The sequence below is a fragment of the Centrocercus urophasianus genome, unplaced genomic scaffold, assembly GCF_019232065.1.
Source record: "Centrocercus urophasianus isolate 14NV4802_14NV808 unplaced genomic scaffold, USGS_Curo_1.0 seq_24, whole genome shotgun sequence".
NCBI classification, from domain to species: Eukaryota; Metazoa; Chordata; class Aves; order Galliformes; family Phasianidae; genus Centrocercus; species Centrocercus urophasianus.
In genome coordinates this window covers 13138027-13155862 of record NW_024884800.1, presented here as the reverse complement: position 1 = coordinate 13155862, position 17836 = coordinate 13138027, and the positions used below count along the sequence as shown (strand labels likewise).

Here is a 17836-nt window from a genome sequence, read left to right as displayed (position 1 = left end):
TTGAACACTTCCTAAATCAGAGTATTAGTTTTGTCTTTCAATCTCCTTGAGAGGCAGGAAGGCTCCATAGATTTCCCAGAGAGCCTTTGAGAAGAAACTATTGTTTCTTCTAGGCAGAGTAAGCCTAGCTTCCAGTTTCCAGAGTAATACTACACTGCACTGCCTGGTCTAACATGCATTTATACGTCCTACATTGACCCCAGAAAAACACACCTCTCTACATGGGAGCCAAGGATTTCACATGTAAGTATTCTGATGCTTAGATCAGATAACATGATCAAATACAGTACAGATCCCTTCCCTTATGTGTTAACAGGAAAAAATGGAGACAATTCCTCACTCCCTTTCCATATGTATTTGGAAGATAAAGGTGAAGCTAAAGGAAAGAGGTTGCTAGTCATAAGCAACGTTTTCTTCACCAATTTGGAAATTCTTAATTTAATTTGGAAATTCTCAGTTCTCTGTTAGGCTAAAAAACAATGGGCCAACATCAGTGTCCTCTGGAATGAGTGACAGCTCAGACAAGACCTAGCAGAGAACCACAAGGGCTCAAGTTAAAAAAGACATACTATTTTCATAGAAAAACAGAATTTATTCAGGTTAGAAAAGACCTTCAAGATTATCAAGTCCTACCACAACCTAACCATACTACCCTGATTCTAACAACCCTCTGCTAAATCACCTTCCCGAGCACCACATCCAAATGGTTTTGAAACACATCCAGGGATGGTGACTCAACCACCTCCTTGGGGAGCCTGTTTCAGAACTTAACAACCCTTTCTGTGAAGTGTTTCCTGATATCCAACCTAAACCTCTCCTGGTGCCATTTCCCCTTGTCCTGTCACCTGTCACCAGTTAAGAGACCAACCCCACTCACTGCAGTCACCTTTCAGGTGTTTGAAGAGAGCAATAAGCTCTCCCCTCACCCTCTTCTTTCCCACACCAAACAGTCCCAGTTCCTTCCGTTGCTCCTCACATTGCATATTCTCCAAGACCTTTGCAAGCCTTGCTGCCCTTTTTTGGACCTGCTCCAGCACCTCCATGCCCTTTCTGTATTAAGGTGCCTGAAACTGAAGACAGTACTCAAGGTGGGGCCTCACCAGTGCTGAGTACAGTGGGCAGGATGACTTCCCTAGTCCTGCTTACCACAGCATTCCTGATCCAAGCCAGGGTGCCATTGGCCTTCTTGGCCACCTGGGCACACTGCTGCCTCATATCCAGCCGACTGTCCATCAGCACACCAAGGTCCCTTTCTATCAGGCAGCTTTCCAGGCACTCCTCCCTAAGCCTGTAGGGCTGCCTGGGGCTGTTGTGATCAAAATGCAGGACCCAACACCTGGCCCTACTGAAATTTGTACAGTTTACCTTGGCTCAATCTTTCCAGCCCTTTCTGAAGACAGGCATCACATTTGCCAGTCTCCAGTCCACCAGGACATCCCCGGTTAGCCAGGACTGTCAAAGGATGATGGAGAGTGGCTTGGCAACCACATCCACCAACTCCCTCAGCACTCTAGGATGCAATCCATCTGGCCCCATGGACTTGAGACCATCCAGCTTTCAATGCAGGTCCAAAACCATCTCATCATGGATCATGCAGAGCTTATTCTGTTCCCCATTCCTATCTTCCAGTGCAAGGGGCTGTATGCCCAGGGAGCAACTAGTCTTACTATTAAAGACTGAGGCAAAGAAGGCATTAAGTACCTCAGTCTTATCCTGATCCTTGGTCACTGTGTTCCCCTCTGCATCCAAAAGGGGGATGGAGATTTTCCCTAGTCCTCCTCAAACTGCTGATGTATTTATAGAAATATTTATTGTTGTCTTTCACATTAGTGGCCAAGTTTGGTTTTAGCTGGGGTTTGGCCTTTCTAATTTTCTCTCTGCACAGCTTCACTGTGTATTTGTAATCCTCATAAGTTGCTTGCCCCCCTCTTCTAAAGACCATAAACTTCCCTTTTGTTCCTGAGTTCCAGCCAAAGGTCTCTGTTCAGCCAGACAGGTCTCCTTCCCTATCAGCTTGTCTTCTGTGACTTGAAGATGGCCAGCTCCCCAGCTCCCACACCTTTAAAATACCTTCCTTAGAGTATTCCCAGCCTCTCTGGGCTCCCTCCAGAACTACCTCCCAAGTGACTCTCTCAACCATGGTCTGAAAGAGACCAAAATGTGCCCTCCAGAAGTCCAAGGCAGCAGTTCTGCTGACTCCCCTCTGTGCTTCAACAAGGATCAAAAAAATCTATCATTTCGTGACCACTTTGCCTCAGACAGCCTCCAACCTTTATACCCCCTGCAAGACCTTCTCTGTTAACAAATAGTATTTTTCTTAGCATTCTGCCAGCTTAATATTTCATCTGAACCAACCTCTTGTTTAAAAATAATAATTTTTGCTAGCTGAAGCAGGAAGATAAAAAGTTATTATACTGTTAAGAACATTGCATTATTGAATATTAACAGTGGTTGGTAAGCACAGTGTTGAACTGTAACATTGTAATTAAATGTTTGTCACGTGTTAATCGCCAGCAATGGAATACACCTCCACCAGCAATCATTGCCAACTCTACAGGGGTGCTTGCTAGGCTCATGGCCCATATTAAAACTCAATATAAAATAGCTCAAGAAATTATGAATATGGTGATTTTACAGCATTTTTCACCAGCTGCTTAAATTTGTTAAGAACGAAAGGTTTGTATCATCCCCAGCAGCTAGAAATTACAGATGAGAAACTGAGTCACAAACTCAGTGGTGAAGCTGGGAACAAACCTCATGTTCTTGACTCATCATCTTAATCGTAGGCTGGTTTTCTACTCGAGATCCAGTGGGCCAGAAGAACGATGTACACTAAGGTCCAGAAATTTATAACTCTCCTGGATGTGCTCACAGAACAGGAAGAGATGACAGAACATTTCAGATCTCACTGAACACTGCAGGCTGTCATTATGTCTTTGTGTGGCCCTAAACACAAATTTGTTCCTTTAACACTGGATTGTCAGCACTTACTTGTCACTCCAGGCACCATTCCACTCTCTATTTCCCCAGGGATTCCTCAGCCTGACCATGAAGAGCTTTTCTGTGTTAAAAGAGAATGTCAGGCTTTCTCCAAGGTGCAGCTTCCGAATTGCAGTCACTGAGTAGGCATGACCAGCGACAAGACCTGTCTTTGCCTCCACCTCATTGGCTCTTCCAGAGGAAGACTTCAGCACCAAAAATGACAAAAAAGAGAACTCGTGTCATTGAGGACGTTTGACATCTATACATTCAAGGGGCAGGACAGGGAAGGCTAATTTTCTTTAACAGAGCTGCAGGATTTCTTAGAAACTGGGTTTGCTTCTCATAGACTTCAATAAGAAGCCTGGTTACCAGCAGGGACCAGGCAGTAGACTGTCCTGCTGGATGCCCTAGGTTCAGTGAGATGCAGATCTAAAGCATACATAACGTTTGCCAATTTACCAAAACAGAACACAATTTCATTTAATGTATCCAAAACAACATCTTTTAAGTACACCAGAAAAACGGTATCAAATACAAATGCTGGAGCTCACGTGAATGACTGGCCCTTTACAAAGTCAGTGCAGCATTGCTTTTGAGCAGCACATAGATTGGGCAGGAGAGTGGGAAAAGTAAAGCTGTGGCAGTGCTATAATGTTGCTTCTGAGCCAGAAACAGCCCAAAAGGTTATGCCTCTGGACTGATCCTATACTATTTGATGCCAGCATGGGCAGCTTTGCAATGAACCATATCCAGAATCTCACTTGTATTGGGCCATAATCTACACTTCAAACACTCACTTGGACAGCAAGAGAGGCAAATTTGACCCAGTGCAGATCTCATGTGTAACTCACAAAAGTCACAAGACTTTGCTCTGGTGTAGAGAGATGGACTTACTAGAATTATGAAATGCACTGTACTATTCCCAATATTTTTACCCCTTTTAAAATTTCTCTGGTCTAAACAGACCAGTCTTCCTCCTCAGGCAAGTGTTGCACTGATACTAAAGTGTTCAGTCCCAAAGAGAAGAAATCAGAAAAAAAATAAAAAAAGGCAGAAGATAAATTTACATCAAATCAGAAAAGACAGATGCTCTTGCAAGTGTGAGACTCTCTCCCAGACCTCTTTGCCTTTCACCATCAACAGCTCCTAAAGAATCAGCACGTGTTACATCAAGACCGGCAGACATTTCCAAAGGGTTTGGGATTGCTCCAGTGTAACACTTCCACTTGCATTTTTCACAACTAAAAGCAAACAAGACTCTTTCACAGTACAGGAGTCTGCATATTCTCTGCTGTTTTTATTATCCTCCAGGCCTTTCTCAACTGCTGGGCTGTCTTTCTTCTGGGGCCATTTATTTATTTATTTAGCTGAGATATTTAAACATCTGTTCTTCAAACATCTGAGCAGTGAAGATCAGAGCTATTTTTTGTAATATGAGGAAAATGATGATGTGTTTAGGTTAGCAGAGAAGCCACTCAAGGATTAAATATTCTATATCTAGCAAGCTTCATTATGTGTACACTGTATCTATCAAAAAGTGATAAATGTAGATGAGTCAAGCCAAACCACTGGGAACAGCCCCTGCGTAATCAAGCTTAAGAGACATCTGCTTAATTTGACAGGCAGAAATATAATGCCAGGAAGACATGAAGGGATTACAACTGCCTTATTAATTGATTTCTAAAATACAACTCCCTAGATTTTGTCTACCCCTACAACAGATCCATGTTAGGAAACTGAACTGACTCAGCATTTGGCACTAATGAATTCTTTCATAAACACAGTCACACTGGTAAGTCTGGTCTGCCAGCCTAATCCAAGCAAACCAGACTTGTATTTTTAAACACAAATTCTGACCTCATGACAAATGTAAAACAAACACCAAAGACGTAAAACAATTTGTTTCTGAGCTGCTGTCTTATGCTGCTGGGAGAGATGGTTCAGGACTCCTATCCCAGCTGAGTTCTCAAGTTCAAGTTAACTCCCCACAAGGGACCAGGTGGGTTCGCCTTTGGTAGCATGGCATTGGCACAGGGCAGTGTGTGGCCAGGCATAGCTAGATATGTAAGATTCATAGGCATCTCTAAACACAGCTATTTCCTGCTATTCTCAGTAACCACACAACAGCCATGACATTCATGCAAGTTTCAAAATGAATCAGCACTGGAGGGTCCATTTAGTACTCACACTATGGACTGACGTTGGAAATGGAATACGAGCTTTGCTTTACAGATGGGGAAAATTTCTAAACACAGCTATTTCCTGCTGTTCTCGGTAATTGCAGAACAGCCATGAGAATCACGCAAGTCTCAGAATGAATCAGCCCAATTGAGGGTCCATTTAAACACTACAGACAGACACTGGAAATGGAACACAAGCTTTGCTTTACAGATGGGGAAATTCAAGCAGATCTTGGCCTTTCATACCACCTCCAGTGTTACACTAGCAAGATGACTGTATCTTCACAGCCAGAGTCAAGAAGACTCAGCAACTTAGTGCTGAGAGAACAGCTTTCTGTAAATTGGGTGTCCTGGTGGACGACTGGTTGGCCATGAGCCAGCAGTGTGCCCTTGTGGTTTTTTGGCCCATTGGCCTTTTTAGGCCAATGGCATTCTGGGGTGCATTAAAAAGAGCATGGCCAGCATTTCAAGGGAGGTGATCCTCCCACTCTACTCTGCCGTGGTGAGGCCTCATCTGGAGCACTGCATCCAGTTCTGGGCTCCCCAGTACAAAAAGACAGGGATCTCTTGGAAAGAGTCCAGCAGAGGGCCACGAAGATGGTGAAGGGCCTGGAGCATCTCTCCTATGAAGAAAGGCTGAGTGATCTGGGTCTGTTCAGCCTTGAGAAAGAAAGACTGAGAGGGTACCTGATCCAGGTTTATAAATATCTAAGGTGTGAGGGGCAGAGTGGCGAGGCCGGACTCTTTTCTGCAGTGTGTGAGACAGGACAAGGGGAAACGGCCGGAAACTGCAGCATAGGAAGTTCTGTACAAATGTGCGCAAGAACTTCTTTACAGTGAGGTGACGGAGCACTGGAACAGGCTGCCAGGGAGGTGGTGGAGTCTACTTCTCTGGAGATGTTCAAGACCTGCCTGGATGCCGACCTGTGCAACCTGCTGTAGGGAACCTGCTTTGGCAGGGGGTTGGACTCGATGATGTCTGGAGGTCCCTTCCAAACCCTACGATTCTGTCAAATGAATTTCCCTAAGCAGTAAAGAAATGGAATGCTGCTAACTGGCCTGTAAATTAGGGCATTCTAGGTGCATTAACCTTGGGTCAATACACAACTGTGACCATTCACAAAGAATGGTATTTCAGATCCCGAGTAAAGTGACCAACAGCACAAATAGCTTTGTGATTTTGTGATTCTGGTGACTCCTGGAATTGTAGTTGGCTGAGAGCACTAGCACCTTGATAGCTTTTTCCAAACAAAGCTTTTCCAAATCATACAAATGAAGGTCACACAGAACATACTTTTATCGAGTAGGCACATTTTTCCAGGTAAGAAAGTTCATTAAAATAAACTCCAAAAATCCAGCTCGCCATACATACCGCGATGAAACAGCTGATCAGCCCGCCTCTTTTATGCACTTTCAGCAAATCTTCAAACAGCTTCATCTGCTCTGAAATAGTCTCACTGTATTTTCCCTGTACCAAATCAATAGATTCTGCCACTGCTCCAGTAAAATCCACTATTGCATCTGCAGCACTACCTCCATCCAGGGCTTCATAAGATCCAGCCAACCTTGAGGTAACATAGAACATTTAAATTCATTTTATTCTGTGCTTTTAGAAGTGCTCTACTTTGGATGGATTTAGATAATGTATTTGTGGCTCACCAGGGAAAACAAAACTAAGCAAAACCGCAAATTGCAGATAAACCCTTGCTAAGAAAGGAGTGGAAAGGTCTTTAAGGCTTTGGGCCGCTAAAGTAAAGTGCATTGAAATTTTCAACCTCTTAGGTTCTCTACTGAGAGCAAGCCTAAAATCCTTGAAAGTATGATAAATCTGAGAGAGAAAATAAGCAGATAGAAGGGACAGCGCTGAGGTCTAAAAGGACAATGAACTGGCTCATACTTTGCATAAGCTTTCTCCAATAATGCGCTCCAGAATTCATTTTCCACATTGGAATGGCAGTAGATCAATGTCCCATCAATTGTTGGCAGCAGATCATCAATAACCACCTCTGTCCATATTCCAAAGCACCAGAAACGGAAACGGAAAATTCCAGCATATTTCTCTGGTGTTTTAGGGTCCCATTCTTGTTCTTGAAAGTCTGGAATCACCTAAGAAACAACGTGAGGGAAAGTTCACTAAATACGTTAAGATTTATTCAGAGAGCTGAGTGCCCTGACACATGCACTGGGCTGGTATTCAGTTTCATCAGCAGCTGACCTCAAACAGATGAAGCAGTGAAAAAGATGGTTAATTTTGTGCAAAGATAGCCTATCTTAAAGACACCATTAGAAAAGTAATATTTGAAGGGATCTGCAGAGAACGACCATTGCTTTGCTGCATCTTTTCTTCGGTGTTCAATTTAACCAGGCGGTTGGGAGGTCTCATAACTGAAAAAAATGAACTTCTAATGAAAGGGAGGATTTGAATGCACCAACATTCACCATTCATCCAAGTCATATTAGCCCCTTCATGCAGCAAGTACACTGGTCACCTACCTGCTGCCAGAGCGCCTTCCTCAGTGCCAAACAGGAGCATGCAGCCACAAACCAGCAGTTCCCCAAGCTGCCTTGGTGCAAGTCGTGAGAGCTGATTCCATTTACAAACAGATAAGGGTCTTGACAGAGATCCTAACAATACAAATCAGAGATTACTGGGGATGATCACAGCTATCCCTCTCCACACGTGTTCAACACATTCACATGTGCTGTTCTCCCTGTCAAAACACCAAGTTTCTGTAACAGGAAACTCAAAAGCATCCTGACACAGAGTACATTTACAAGTCAGGGTATATGGGATTATTATACTTTTAATGTGTAGACTATATAGGCTTATCTAAAGGTCAGAATTCAGCCAGTTGCTTTTGGGCTTTTTTTTTTTTTTTTTTTTTTGGCCAGAGTTCCTATTTCTTCTCTCAGTTGCAGTGATCTTTGAGGACTAGAATGCATTTAGTATTTATTAGAGTTATTTGACATTAGGGCAAGCTGATGAGCAGCTGAAAATAAGTGAAAGGAGAAGGAGAAAGCATTACAGAGAAAGGTTCTGACAAAAACAAAAACAAAAAAAAAAATCAAAGAAAGTAGCTGGAAATGATGCTGCTGACACCAGGAAAGCTTATGTTCTGTCATTGCTAGTTCCTTGGCTGCCATCCTGGAAACCCTCCTCTGCAGGCAGCATGAGCTGCTGCAGTGACGCCTCCACCCAGCACTGAAAAACATAGAAAATACATCTTTGAAACGTACCCTACAGTCTCTGGGTCTCCTTTCTCTCGTTGATTTGGCTCTTATTTGAACCACTTTGCCTCCTCTCCTATTGCTTTCCTGTCTCCATTTCTATTTATGTGCAGATTCTCACCAAAGCATAGTTGATTCCTGCTGTAATGTCTCCCCGCTCCTCCATAGCTTTCCCTTTCCTGTGTCTTTCTCAAGGGAGCAATGATGGCCTCCAGACCAAGGCACCAGAAGGAACACTTCTAAGTATCATCAAACAGGAAAGCTACAAGGGTGCGTTTTGCAGTAATTCTGTCTTGATTACTCTTGGTAGAAGGGGTTCTTCTAAACTGATACACATAAGGCCTCACAGTTTCAGATTAGGCCAAGTAAAACTTCAAAAACCAGCTAATCTTAACATCCCATAATTGACACAGAGCCAGCTCTAAGATTGCTCATGATGCTCTCCATCTGAATCACTGCTTTTCCTGATCACTTAAGAAGATGGAAGAGCAGTAAGAAATTCTGTTCTTTCGCAGTATAAGAATAACCCTAAATTTCAACACTGTTGGAAGGAAATTATCTCATACTTTGGCATTAGAAATGCAGAAAAAATAACTCATCTCACCTCAATACTGTAGAAGACTCCACAATTACTGTAGTCTCTCCAGTTTGTTACTAGCAGTAGAATAAGGAGCTGTGCTCTTCACCTGTTGAGGTCTCACGGTCCTTTGATAATTACAGACATTGCATCCCAAAATATAAGGCATGTCAAAATTTCTCAGCTTTCCCTTTGATGGGACTGTGACAAAACAATGGCATCTGAACTTATTTTTTGAGAACAAAAGGAATATCACTGCTGAGCTGAAAGCCTGTTTTCCTGAAGAGGTTTAGCAGATGGCAGCCTGTGGTGGCTCACTGTACACAGTGCATGGAGCTGATGCTGTTTTCTCTAAGAATAAGTGCCTGTGTTTTTGGGGGTTTTTTTTCTGCATGAGGCATTTCTTATTAAATAACAGTTGGTAAAAATTTTAAATGCCTCTTGGGAAACAACGGACTGATCATTACATGGCATTGTTGTCTGCCAGTAGGTCTTATATGTAGTTTCAGTCAGAGACAGCTTCAAAGCTTATTAACAAATCTTGCTAAAAAATTTGAATAACAAAATCGTGAGTGTGATGAAATCTGACCATGTACAGAAAGGACAGGTTTGTTCACCTGCCTTGATGCTGATATGGAATGGTAATTTCAGCTGATGCAGAGAAACAGTTTCCTGCTGCAGAGGTTGGTATCTGTTGACAGTTGGCCTTCACTTCATGGCGGGAGTAAAAATTTCAAATTCATCATGGGTAGAGTCAAGTTTTATATCCAGTTCATATTTATGTCTTGTAATGATGATTTCTAGTTTGTTTTTCCTTTCAAAATGTTATTTTATTATAATAAACAAGGGATAAATTGATCCCTCCAGGATTAAAGTTGCTCAAACTTTGCTTTCAATATAGGAAGCCAAAGTTTTCATCAGTTTTGCAAGAAATTAAGCACTACCATGTATTACAAATACCTTCTTTGGTTTTCTTTGCCAAAAATAACCACATTAAACTATCTCTTTTTCTAATGGAAATACGCCTCATATCTTACATAGTCCTCAGATTAAAAACAGAGAGCAGTAAGCATTGAATGCCAGACATATGGGTGAGATTAGCATGTGCAGACCACTGCAGACCAAAGCAAACACGGAACAGCAGAACTCAGAGGCAGCACCTCACCATTTCCAGCACACTCCTTACATTCTACAGGATCCTGCTTGGTAAAGACATGATTCTGAAACTGCATAGAAGACCTGGACATCTGAGACTAACACGTGAAAGAAAATGACATTTGCTTCAGCTTCTCCTGGCATTAATCACATATGTTACACTAGCTTCTGTGATAGCTGTCACGGTGTGACTTAGGTGAGATGCACAGTAACAGTCAGCTGCCAGCTGAATGCTACCAACGTTTATGCAACGTTGCACATTCTAAAGAGTACTTTTGAGACAGAATTAGCTCTCTAAGCCACAATTCCCTCAACAAAGTAAGAAATATGGTACTTAACTATATTGCTCTCCTCTCTTAGTGAGGATCTTAGAGTACTTTTAGTTGCTCCAAGCAACCAGACTTTCATCTATATACAAAAAAAAAAAAAAATTATGCATATCAATTCCAGTTTTTGTTGCACCATATGGGCTCCAACTATCCAACATCTAGCACTGCGCAGCTTATATCACTGGTGAAATGTGGCAGCCAAGTCCAGATATAGAACACCAAACAAGGCCTTGCAGTACACGTAGCTCCTGCTTACTAAAAATGGGGTGCCATTTTTTCTGTCTTTTTCACCTCAGTTTCACATATTTGGGCTGTTTTCATACTGATCCATCCTCTGATCTTTTCCTATGAATTTGCTGCCTAGGTCGTTCCTTCTCCCTAACTTAGCCATGAAGTTACTTAACATCAAAGCATTGTACTTGCTTGCATTAATGAAGTGATGCTGAATTTCATTCTGTTTTCTCACACTATTTTACCAAGACATCAAGATAAGTTTACATTCCAAATCCTGTTGACAGGACAGTGAATCTAGACCAGTCTGTGTCCTATAGCAGTCCAGTGCCTGGACTGCTACTCAAACAGTAATGAGCATACTGAGCAGTACCAGAACAAGTGAAATCTATGCAGAACCAACATCAGCTTGGGAATGATAAACTGAGGTCTGGAATTTCACTAAAGCACAAATGTTTGGATTGCAGTACAAGCATGAAAGATGACAACTTTGCCATAATATATCTTTACGAAAATTCAAAACAGTGTCAGCTGTAGGAGACAATGCACTTCCACTTCACCAGATCTATGGAATGGTTTGAAGTGCAGGAGAAAACTGAATAACTTCATGCATTAAATTCAATTCACTGTGGCTACTTGGAATTTTCAGGAATCCAGATAAAGGAAAAAGTTACCCTTAGCTCTGATGAAGCATCTGTTGGCATAAGTCCATGAACTAACTAAATGAGCCATACTGATTATAAACATAGAGAAGGACATTCAGAGGGTTAATTAATTCACTGCGTATCTTTACAGACAATAACCGAAAGTGCACTGTAAAGCATTACAAAGTCTCCTACAGATGAGAAAAGGGAAAGATCATTTTTTAATGGATTAGGGACTGTGAATTGTCTCAGACAAAAAAAAAAATTGGTGAAAGGGAAGAAGAAAAAAGCAGTTACAGTGTTTGCAGATAAGATTTTCAAAGGATTCTGTAGCATTTAGAGCTGACTTTTTTCAGGACCATTTAAAAAATTGCTCCTAACATAATAAAAATAATCCAACATTATTTATACAGAGACAGGATCTTTCCTTGATGCTAACACTCTGATCTGCTTGAGCCTGGTAGACCATTGCCTTCATTTTTTTTAAAAGCAGTTTGATTTATGTCAGAAACGATAATCTTTCCCATTTTCTTTTCTCCTGTCCTCCTATCATACCAAACCAGCTCTTGCAAAGAGTGAGTTTTGTGTAGGAAAGTAAGGGAAAAGAAGTGTGAAGGGCAATCCTTCCGGAATATGGAGGCACAAATTCATCTCATCTACTGCTAACTATGAACTAGCCACACCTAAATGAGGATAGCACAGAGGACACTTATTTTGAAGCTACGTATCTTTAGAGGTAGAAGAGATTGTCTATCTAATAATAAATCCCAGATGTGCTGGGATGTTTATAGAAATCCCTTGCCAAGGCAATAGCAGTTAGCCCTAGAAAGAAAAATAATTGAGTTCAACTGTCCTACATATTTCAACATACACAAAAAGCCTTTTGCAACCTTGTTTTGTCTGAGAAGACTGTTCAGGGAATGAAAAAAGAGAATTCTTGAGTTACAGTCATGCACTGTGGTACAGCTCTACCCTCTTAGAGGACAGCTCTCAGAGACACTTCCTTCAAAAGGAAACAGATCAGGAATGACTTCAACTGAAATAACCCTTACAGAGTCTGGAAGTAGCTGTTACAATCTGTCCCATTACAGCTTGTAAATCTACAAAATGCAGATTTAGTCCTTCAGTTTCTGTCTGTACAGACTGAGCTCACGCTGCATAACTCTTCTGACAACTTCATGCTCATCCTCCAGCAACATCTGTTCCTGAAAGCAAGATAATGCCAATACAGCTTAAAAAGAGAAATCCACCAATACACAGGCAAGGGAAACTATACCAGTTTGCTCCAGCCACATGTAAAATATGTTATTTTGGGATTGGGAAATAGTTCTTCTCAACACTCCCTCCTCTTCAATAAATCTTGTTATAAAACTAAATGCATTACAAACATTTTTATAGCATTCTTCTTCTCCACATTCAATTTAGTTGTGACTAATACTCAGTAAAGGCCACAAGTTTCAGCCTTGCCCAGCCTACAGGACACATGTATTTAGGGAAGATTGGAATCAGTGTTTGTGAAGAGAAAAAAAACAAATACTGGGCAACATGGTGTGTATTTTGGCTGCCACTAGATTTCACCTGACCCTTGGAACACTGGAGCTGCTCTCATCCAGAACACTAACAGTTGCTGGAAGGGGTACAGCTGATCTGCCCTAGGACTGACCTTCTCCTGAACCTCAGCAACAAAGTGTTTACTGAAGGTCTGAGAGCTCTCTGCTCTTTCATTGCAGAAGTAACTCAACATGTGATGAAGGACTGTCTGGCCCCTATGCATTCTCCTACAAGTATATTACAGTATCTCTTGCTGCACCATCTTACTTTGCGATGCTTTAGACCACCATGATACAGCACTGCAGCACTTACTACTCAGCTTTTAGAGTAAAGCCACTTTTGTTTGAGGATAACGTTTTTCCCTCATTGAACTTACAAGACAACAGCCTTACTCCCTGCCTTTTTCCCTTAGAACCTTCCTTCTCTACATTCAGTATTACATCCTGTATTACTTTTCGCTCATGAACAGTAATTGGAGAATCCATTCTTCAGATCAGATTCACCTCAGGAAACAGTCACATCCTCAGCCAGGTGTAACAAAAGCAGGAGCTCTTTCAAAGAAAAATTACAGTTGCCTTCTCAGCTCTCACAGTGTGGAGACTGGAGAGAGATCTCTCTATTGACAATATAAAAAAAGAGTAAATGGGTCAGAAAAGACACATTCCTTTTAACTCTGTTGCTACAGAAGATGCTGACCCACTGTCTTTGATGAGGATTTCATTGAATAACTGCAGTAATACACACTAAAAAGCAGTCCCAGCTAACTATCAGAAAAGCATCCAAAGAAGTATCATAGGTCAAAACCTAGAATACAACCATTTTATTGGTTATTTCCCCTGCCATTAATATATATAAATATAAAAATAAAACTGGTGATCTTGGATTAAAGTCCTCCAAAGATTATTTTGGTATAGTCAACATGGACACTGAGCAGGCATTCGTTACTAAGATCACTTTGGATCAATGAATGTTGCCATCTGTTCTGAAATACCTACCTTACTTCCTCCATGTTTTACTCATCAATAACTACATTTTCTGTGGAACTTCAGACTACGCCATTCTGCAGCTACTGCTAGTTTGACAATCCAGGGAAAAGAATGTAGTTAAAGTGCCATGTTAATATACTAAAATTTTATATATTTCAATTTCTGGAGAAACATCATTTTCTATTAGAAAATAAATCATTTTCCAGCCACTAAGCCAACATTTTCTCATAATATGCTCTCTCTACTGTTGAGACAGTGATGCTCTAAGAGAAGAGGTGTTGTCTTAAGGTAGTAGAACTTACTTGAGGCTGGAGGATGTTCAACACAATGTTGTAAACACAGACCTCAAAGGAGCTTTGTATGACAGGCTACCCACCAGCAGCTATAAGGACATTAGAAGTCTCAGCATTTAATCAGTCATGAGTTCAAATCTTTATTAATGACTAGAACGTCCATGACAGCATGGGGATACACAGCTACAAGGAAGAACTCCAGACAAATCAGACTCATTGCACATGAGCTGTGCAGTCAGTCTGCACGTGTACCATAGCTGTTTGGTTGTACTGTTTAGCAAGTTGTAACCACTCCAAACTGGCTGCCAGTAGTCAAGGGATCTCAGAAGAATTGAGCTTCTTTTTCCACTGAAAAGGAAAGCAACGGATAGCATTTTCAATTTTGAGAATCAGGTGGCATAAACCAGCCTAACTTTTCCTGCAAAGGGCAACCTACCAAACACTGGGAATGTCTCTGCATTAAATATACAAGTAAAAAAGGGAAGACCAAGTTCAGAGGCAGTCAGTTTAGAATAACTGTCTGATATCCCTTTCAGGCAAGTGGTGTGGCTGAGGTCAGACCTGGGCTGTAAGTCTAGTCTTGGTTCATCAGTCTAAAAGGCCACCCATCATTTTGCTGTCCGTTCTTAGTGCTTCCTCAAAACATGTTTTTCAGTCAAGTTCGTCAACTAGTTTCCTAATAGTGGAAATAAAAACAGTGAGAAAAGAAAGTTGGAAAACTTCAACAATTTTTTATGACACTGAAATATTCAGCACTGGATCAGTGCAGAAACAAGAATTCCCAATTCTGTACGCCTGACCACTCGTCTCTGGCAGCAGCTGTTTTCTTTGCCTGATAATAAGCACCATTAACAAGCTCAGTGGCCAGGACCTTTCTGGGCTTGTCCAGTCTGACCTTATACTGTGCCTCAAGGGATTAGTAATGGATGCAGACTGAAGTCTTGATCACTGTTTTTATAAGGAAGAGAATATGCTATTTACAAAACAGCCTTGGATTTCAGCAGATTTCAGCAAAACCACTGTCTTATGCTATGACATGGTGAACAGGCATTGCGTAGCGAGAACAGTCAGGCAACATAAGGAATGTTGTCTGAAATGAACATTCAGATAAAGATGGAAGTGTTACTTTATACTTGAAAGAGATATTTATTCTTTATCCAATGGCAATACACAGACATTAATGGTTAACAAGCTCAAATCTAAACCACATCAAAAAGCAGAAATCTCTTAAGCAACAAGCTGCTCCTCTCCTTGTTCCCCTTCCAGCAGGGCTTGACATCAGCCTAGATGCCAGTACCTACCGATTGTGACAGTTACCTCTGATACTTTATGAAAATAATAATCCTTCATCCTCCTCTCCCAGTCTTGATGTTCCTAATCTCTCATCTTTGCCAGACAGCACCCTGAAGTGTTCTTCCCCACTTTGCTCTAAGTTTTTTAATGCCTGGGATAACAGTGCATGAAGCAGCCATTACAACCCCTAGATACAGAGTTATTATAGGTGCCACACCATTCTGTACTGCATGTTTGATTTGTGTCATGAAAATAACAGTGAAGTTGTATATGGAAATCTGCTCATAAGACACAAGCTTCTTCAAATATTAAGCGACTTTCAAATTTTAGATTTTGAAATTAATATTTTTTTTAAATACCAATTATACTCTTGCTAGAAAAGTCACACTTTTCTGAGCTTATGCTCATAGCCAGAGGGGTCCCTCAGTTTTGAGAGAACACGTACAGAGATGTGCCTGATTCTGTGCAGAGAACCACACTTAGTGCCATCAGGACATCTGAACTTTATCAGACCACTCATCTTCAGGAAAGAAGAGTCTTCCCACCAGGTCATTGACCTTTCTGGTAGGCTCACTCCTTTCATTGCCAGAACAGGCATTGCTGCAGCCAGGAGGGCAGCACCAGCTCTTGGTGCTGTAGAAGCACAAGCAAATATCAGGGCAGCCAAGTGTTTCCAGGCAAGCATAAATATCAGCACCCATTAGGGTGGTAAGAAACATCACCACTGTTACTGATTCGCAGTCAAAGGGTGTAACACAAAGAAGTTGCTAATAAATAAAACAAATAGACCAGTGGAGAGAGAGAACCCAAAATATGTGACTCCTGCTGGTCTGACAATCTGTGCAACAAACTATCGTTTCATTTTAAAGAACCTCAGTTCTTGACAAAGAGTTCAGATTCTAAGCTATAAAAAATGCTGCCTCAAAAATGAGGCTGCAGTATTCATTTTACTTCTCAATGCTAAAAGTATTTTTATGACACAGGTAGACTGACTAATGTTTATCATCCTTATAAATTCACAGAAACTACAGAAAGGATCAGATTTACACATCTTCAAAAGAAACAGCAGCTTACATTCCTAAAACATCTTTTAAAATCTTATCATGTTCATTTAACAGGAAAGTTATCAGCACATGAGATAAGTCTCTTGAGCTCTGAAACTTATGAAGCTGCAAGAATGCCAACAATGATTTTTAAACTAAGATATCTAAGCAAAGACACGTTTGCCTCACCGGCCATCTGATCAGTTATGTGCTTTGCCTTCTATGCAGGCTATTTTTATTTTACCTACTCCTTGTTGCTCTTAGAGTACTGAAATGAACGCATTTTGAATAAGTCCCTTTCCCTCCAATTCTGTCAGAATTTTGGAAAGTTTCTGGAAATTTTAAGAACAATATCAAGAGCTATAAGGTAAAATTCTTCAGAGTAATCGTGTGACCAATTTGCCACCTCTGCAGCTGATGATGCCAAATGATTGCCAGTATTACCTTGATATCCATAAATTCACTTTAATTCACTCTTTAGTCAGGTAGCCTCCTTTTTCATTCACCCACCTTCATTACATTCTCACACTTGCTTTTCTTCCCCATCTTCTGTTATCAACTCAACATGTTTCACAAGTAATCAGTAAGAAATTTACTTCTATATCCCACAAACCTATTTATAAAGCTTGTTCTGGTACCTCCCTTTCTTGTGGGCATCCCAATGACTAATAAAGGACAAGCCTTTCCCCAGGGTAACTTGCTCCCATTCAACTTCTTGGTGTGATTAGTTTCACTAAGGCACTTACCCAAAGTGGATTGAAACTTCTCAATAGGAAGGCACTGCTGGGAGAAGAGGGGAACAGATACCCACTTGGAGACAACATCACTGTAATTGTACTTCCTCTGTGGGAAGAAAGACCGAAGGAACAAATACCTTGATGGCCAAAGACATTAGTCTGTCTTGTAGACCACAGCATCCTCTAAATAAAACCAAAATAACTTGGCTGGTCAGTTTTTAGGCTAGAGATACACCATCTTACTTCTGTGCTCAGTCTGGGAGCATTCTATGTACTTCGATGCCAAACACAATTGATTCCAACTTCACCATCACCATCAAGGTGTCTCCTATCAATGAACCAAGACTTTCTGGTTTCCATACTGAAAAAAAAAAAAAAAAAAAAAAAAAAAAAACTGGAGCAGATTCAGTCAGACATGAACGAATGCAGGCCATCAGCTCACTAGGAGCAGTCAATCAAGGTTTGTTTGTTTGTTTGTTTGAGTGTTTTCTCATTGATAATCTTGTCCCTGTTGAACCACAACCAGTTTTATCTTTGTTTAAAATATTTACATCTTTAAGAGACCTTTTGCTTGGAAAAACATAGCAAGAAACTTTTTTTTTTTCTA

General features: G+C 41.1%; 1 protein-coding gene across 7 annotated transcripts in view; it reads right to left on the bottom strand.

Annotated features, from left to right (window-relative positions):
- Positions 1 to 17836, bottom strand: part of CAPN6 (calpain 6) — a 57779-nt gene that overhangs the window by 15891 nt on the left and 24052 nt on the right. For 6 of the 7 annotated variants that reach the window (XM_042825446.1, XM_042825444.1, XM_042825448.1 and 3 more), the window contains 4 exons: positions 7656 to 7787; positions 7060 to 7268; positions 6535 to 6727; positions 2992 to 3185 (listed from right to left, as the gene is read on the bottom strand). In XM_042825446.1, coding sequence (XP_042681380.1) covers positions 2992 to 3185; positions 6535 to 6727; positions 7060 to 7268; positions 7656 to 7787 — 728 coding nt within the window. Of the gene's footprint in view, positions 1 to 2991; positions 3186 to 6534; positions 6728 to 7059; positions 7269 to 7655; positions 7788 to 17238; positions 17365 to 17836 lie in introns of those variants that run through there. The other variant, XM_042825450.1, reaches the window with a different exon arrangement.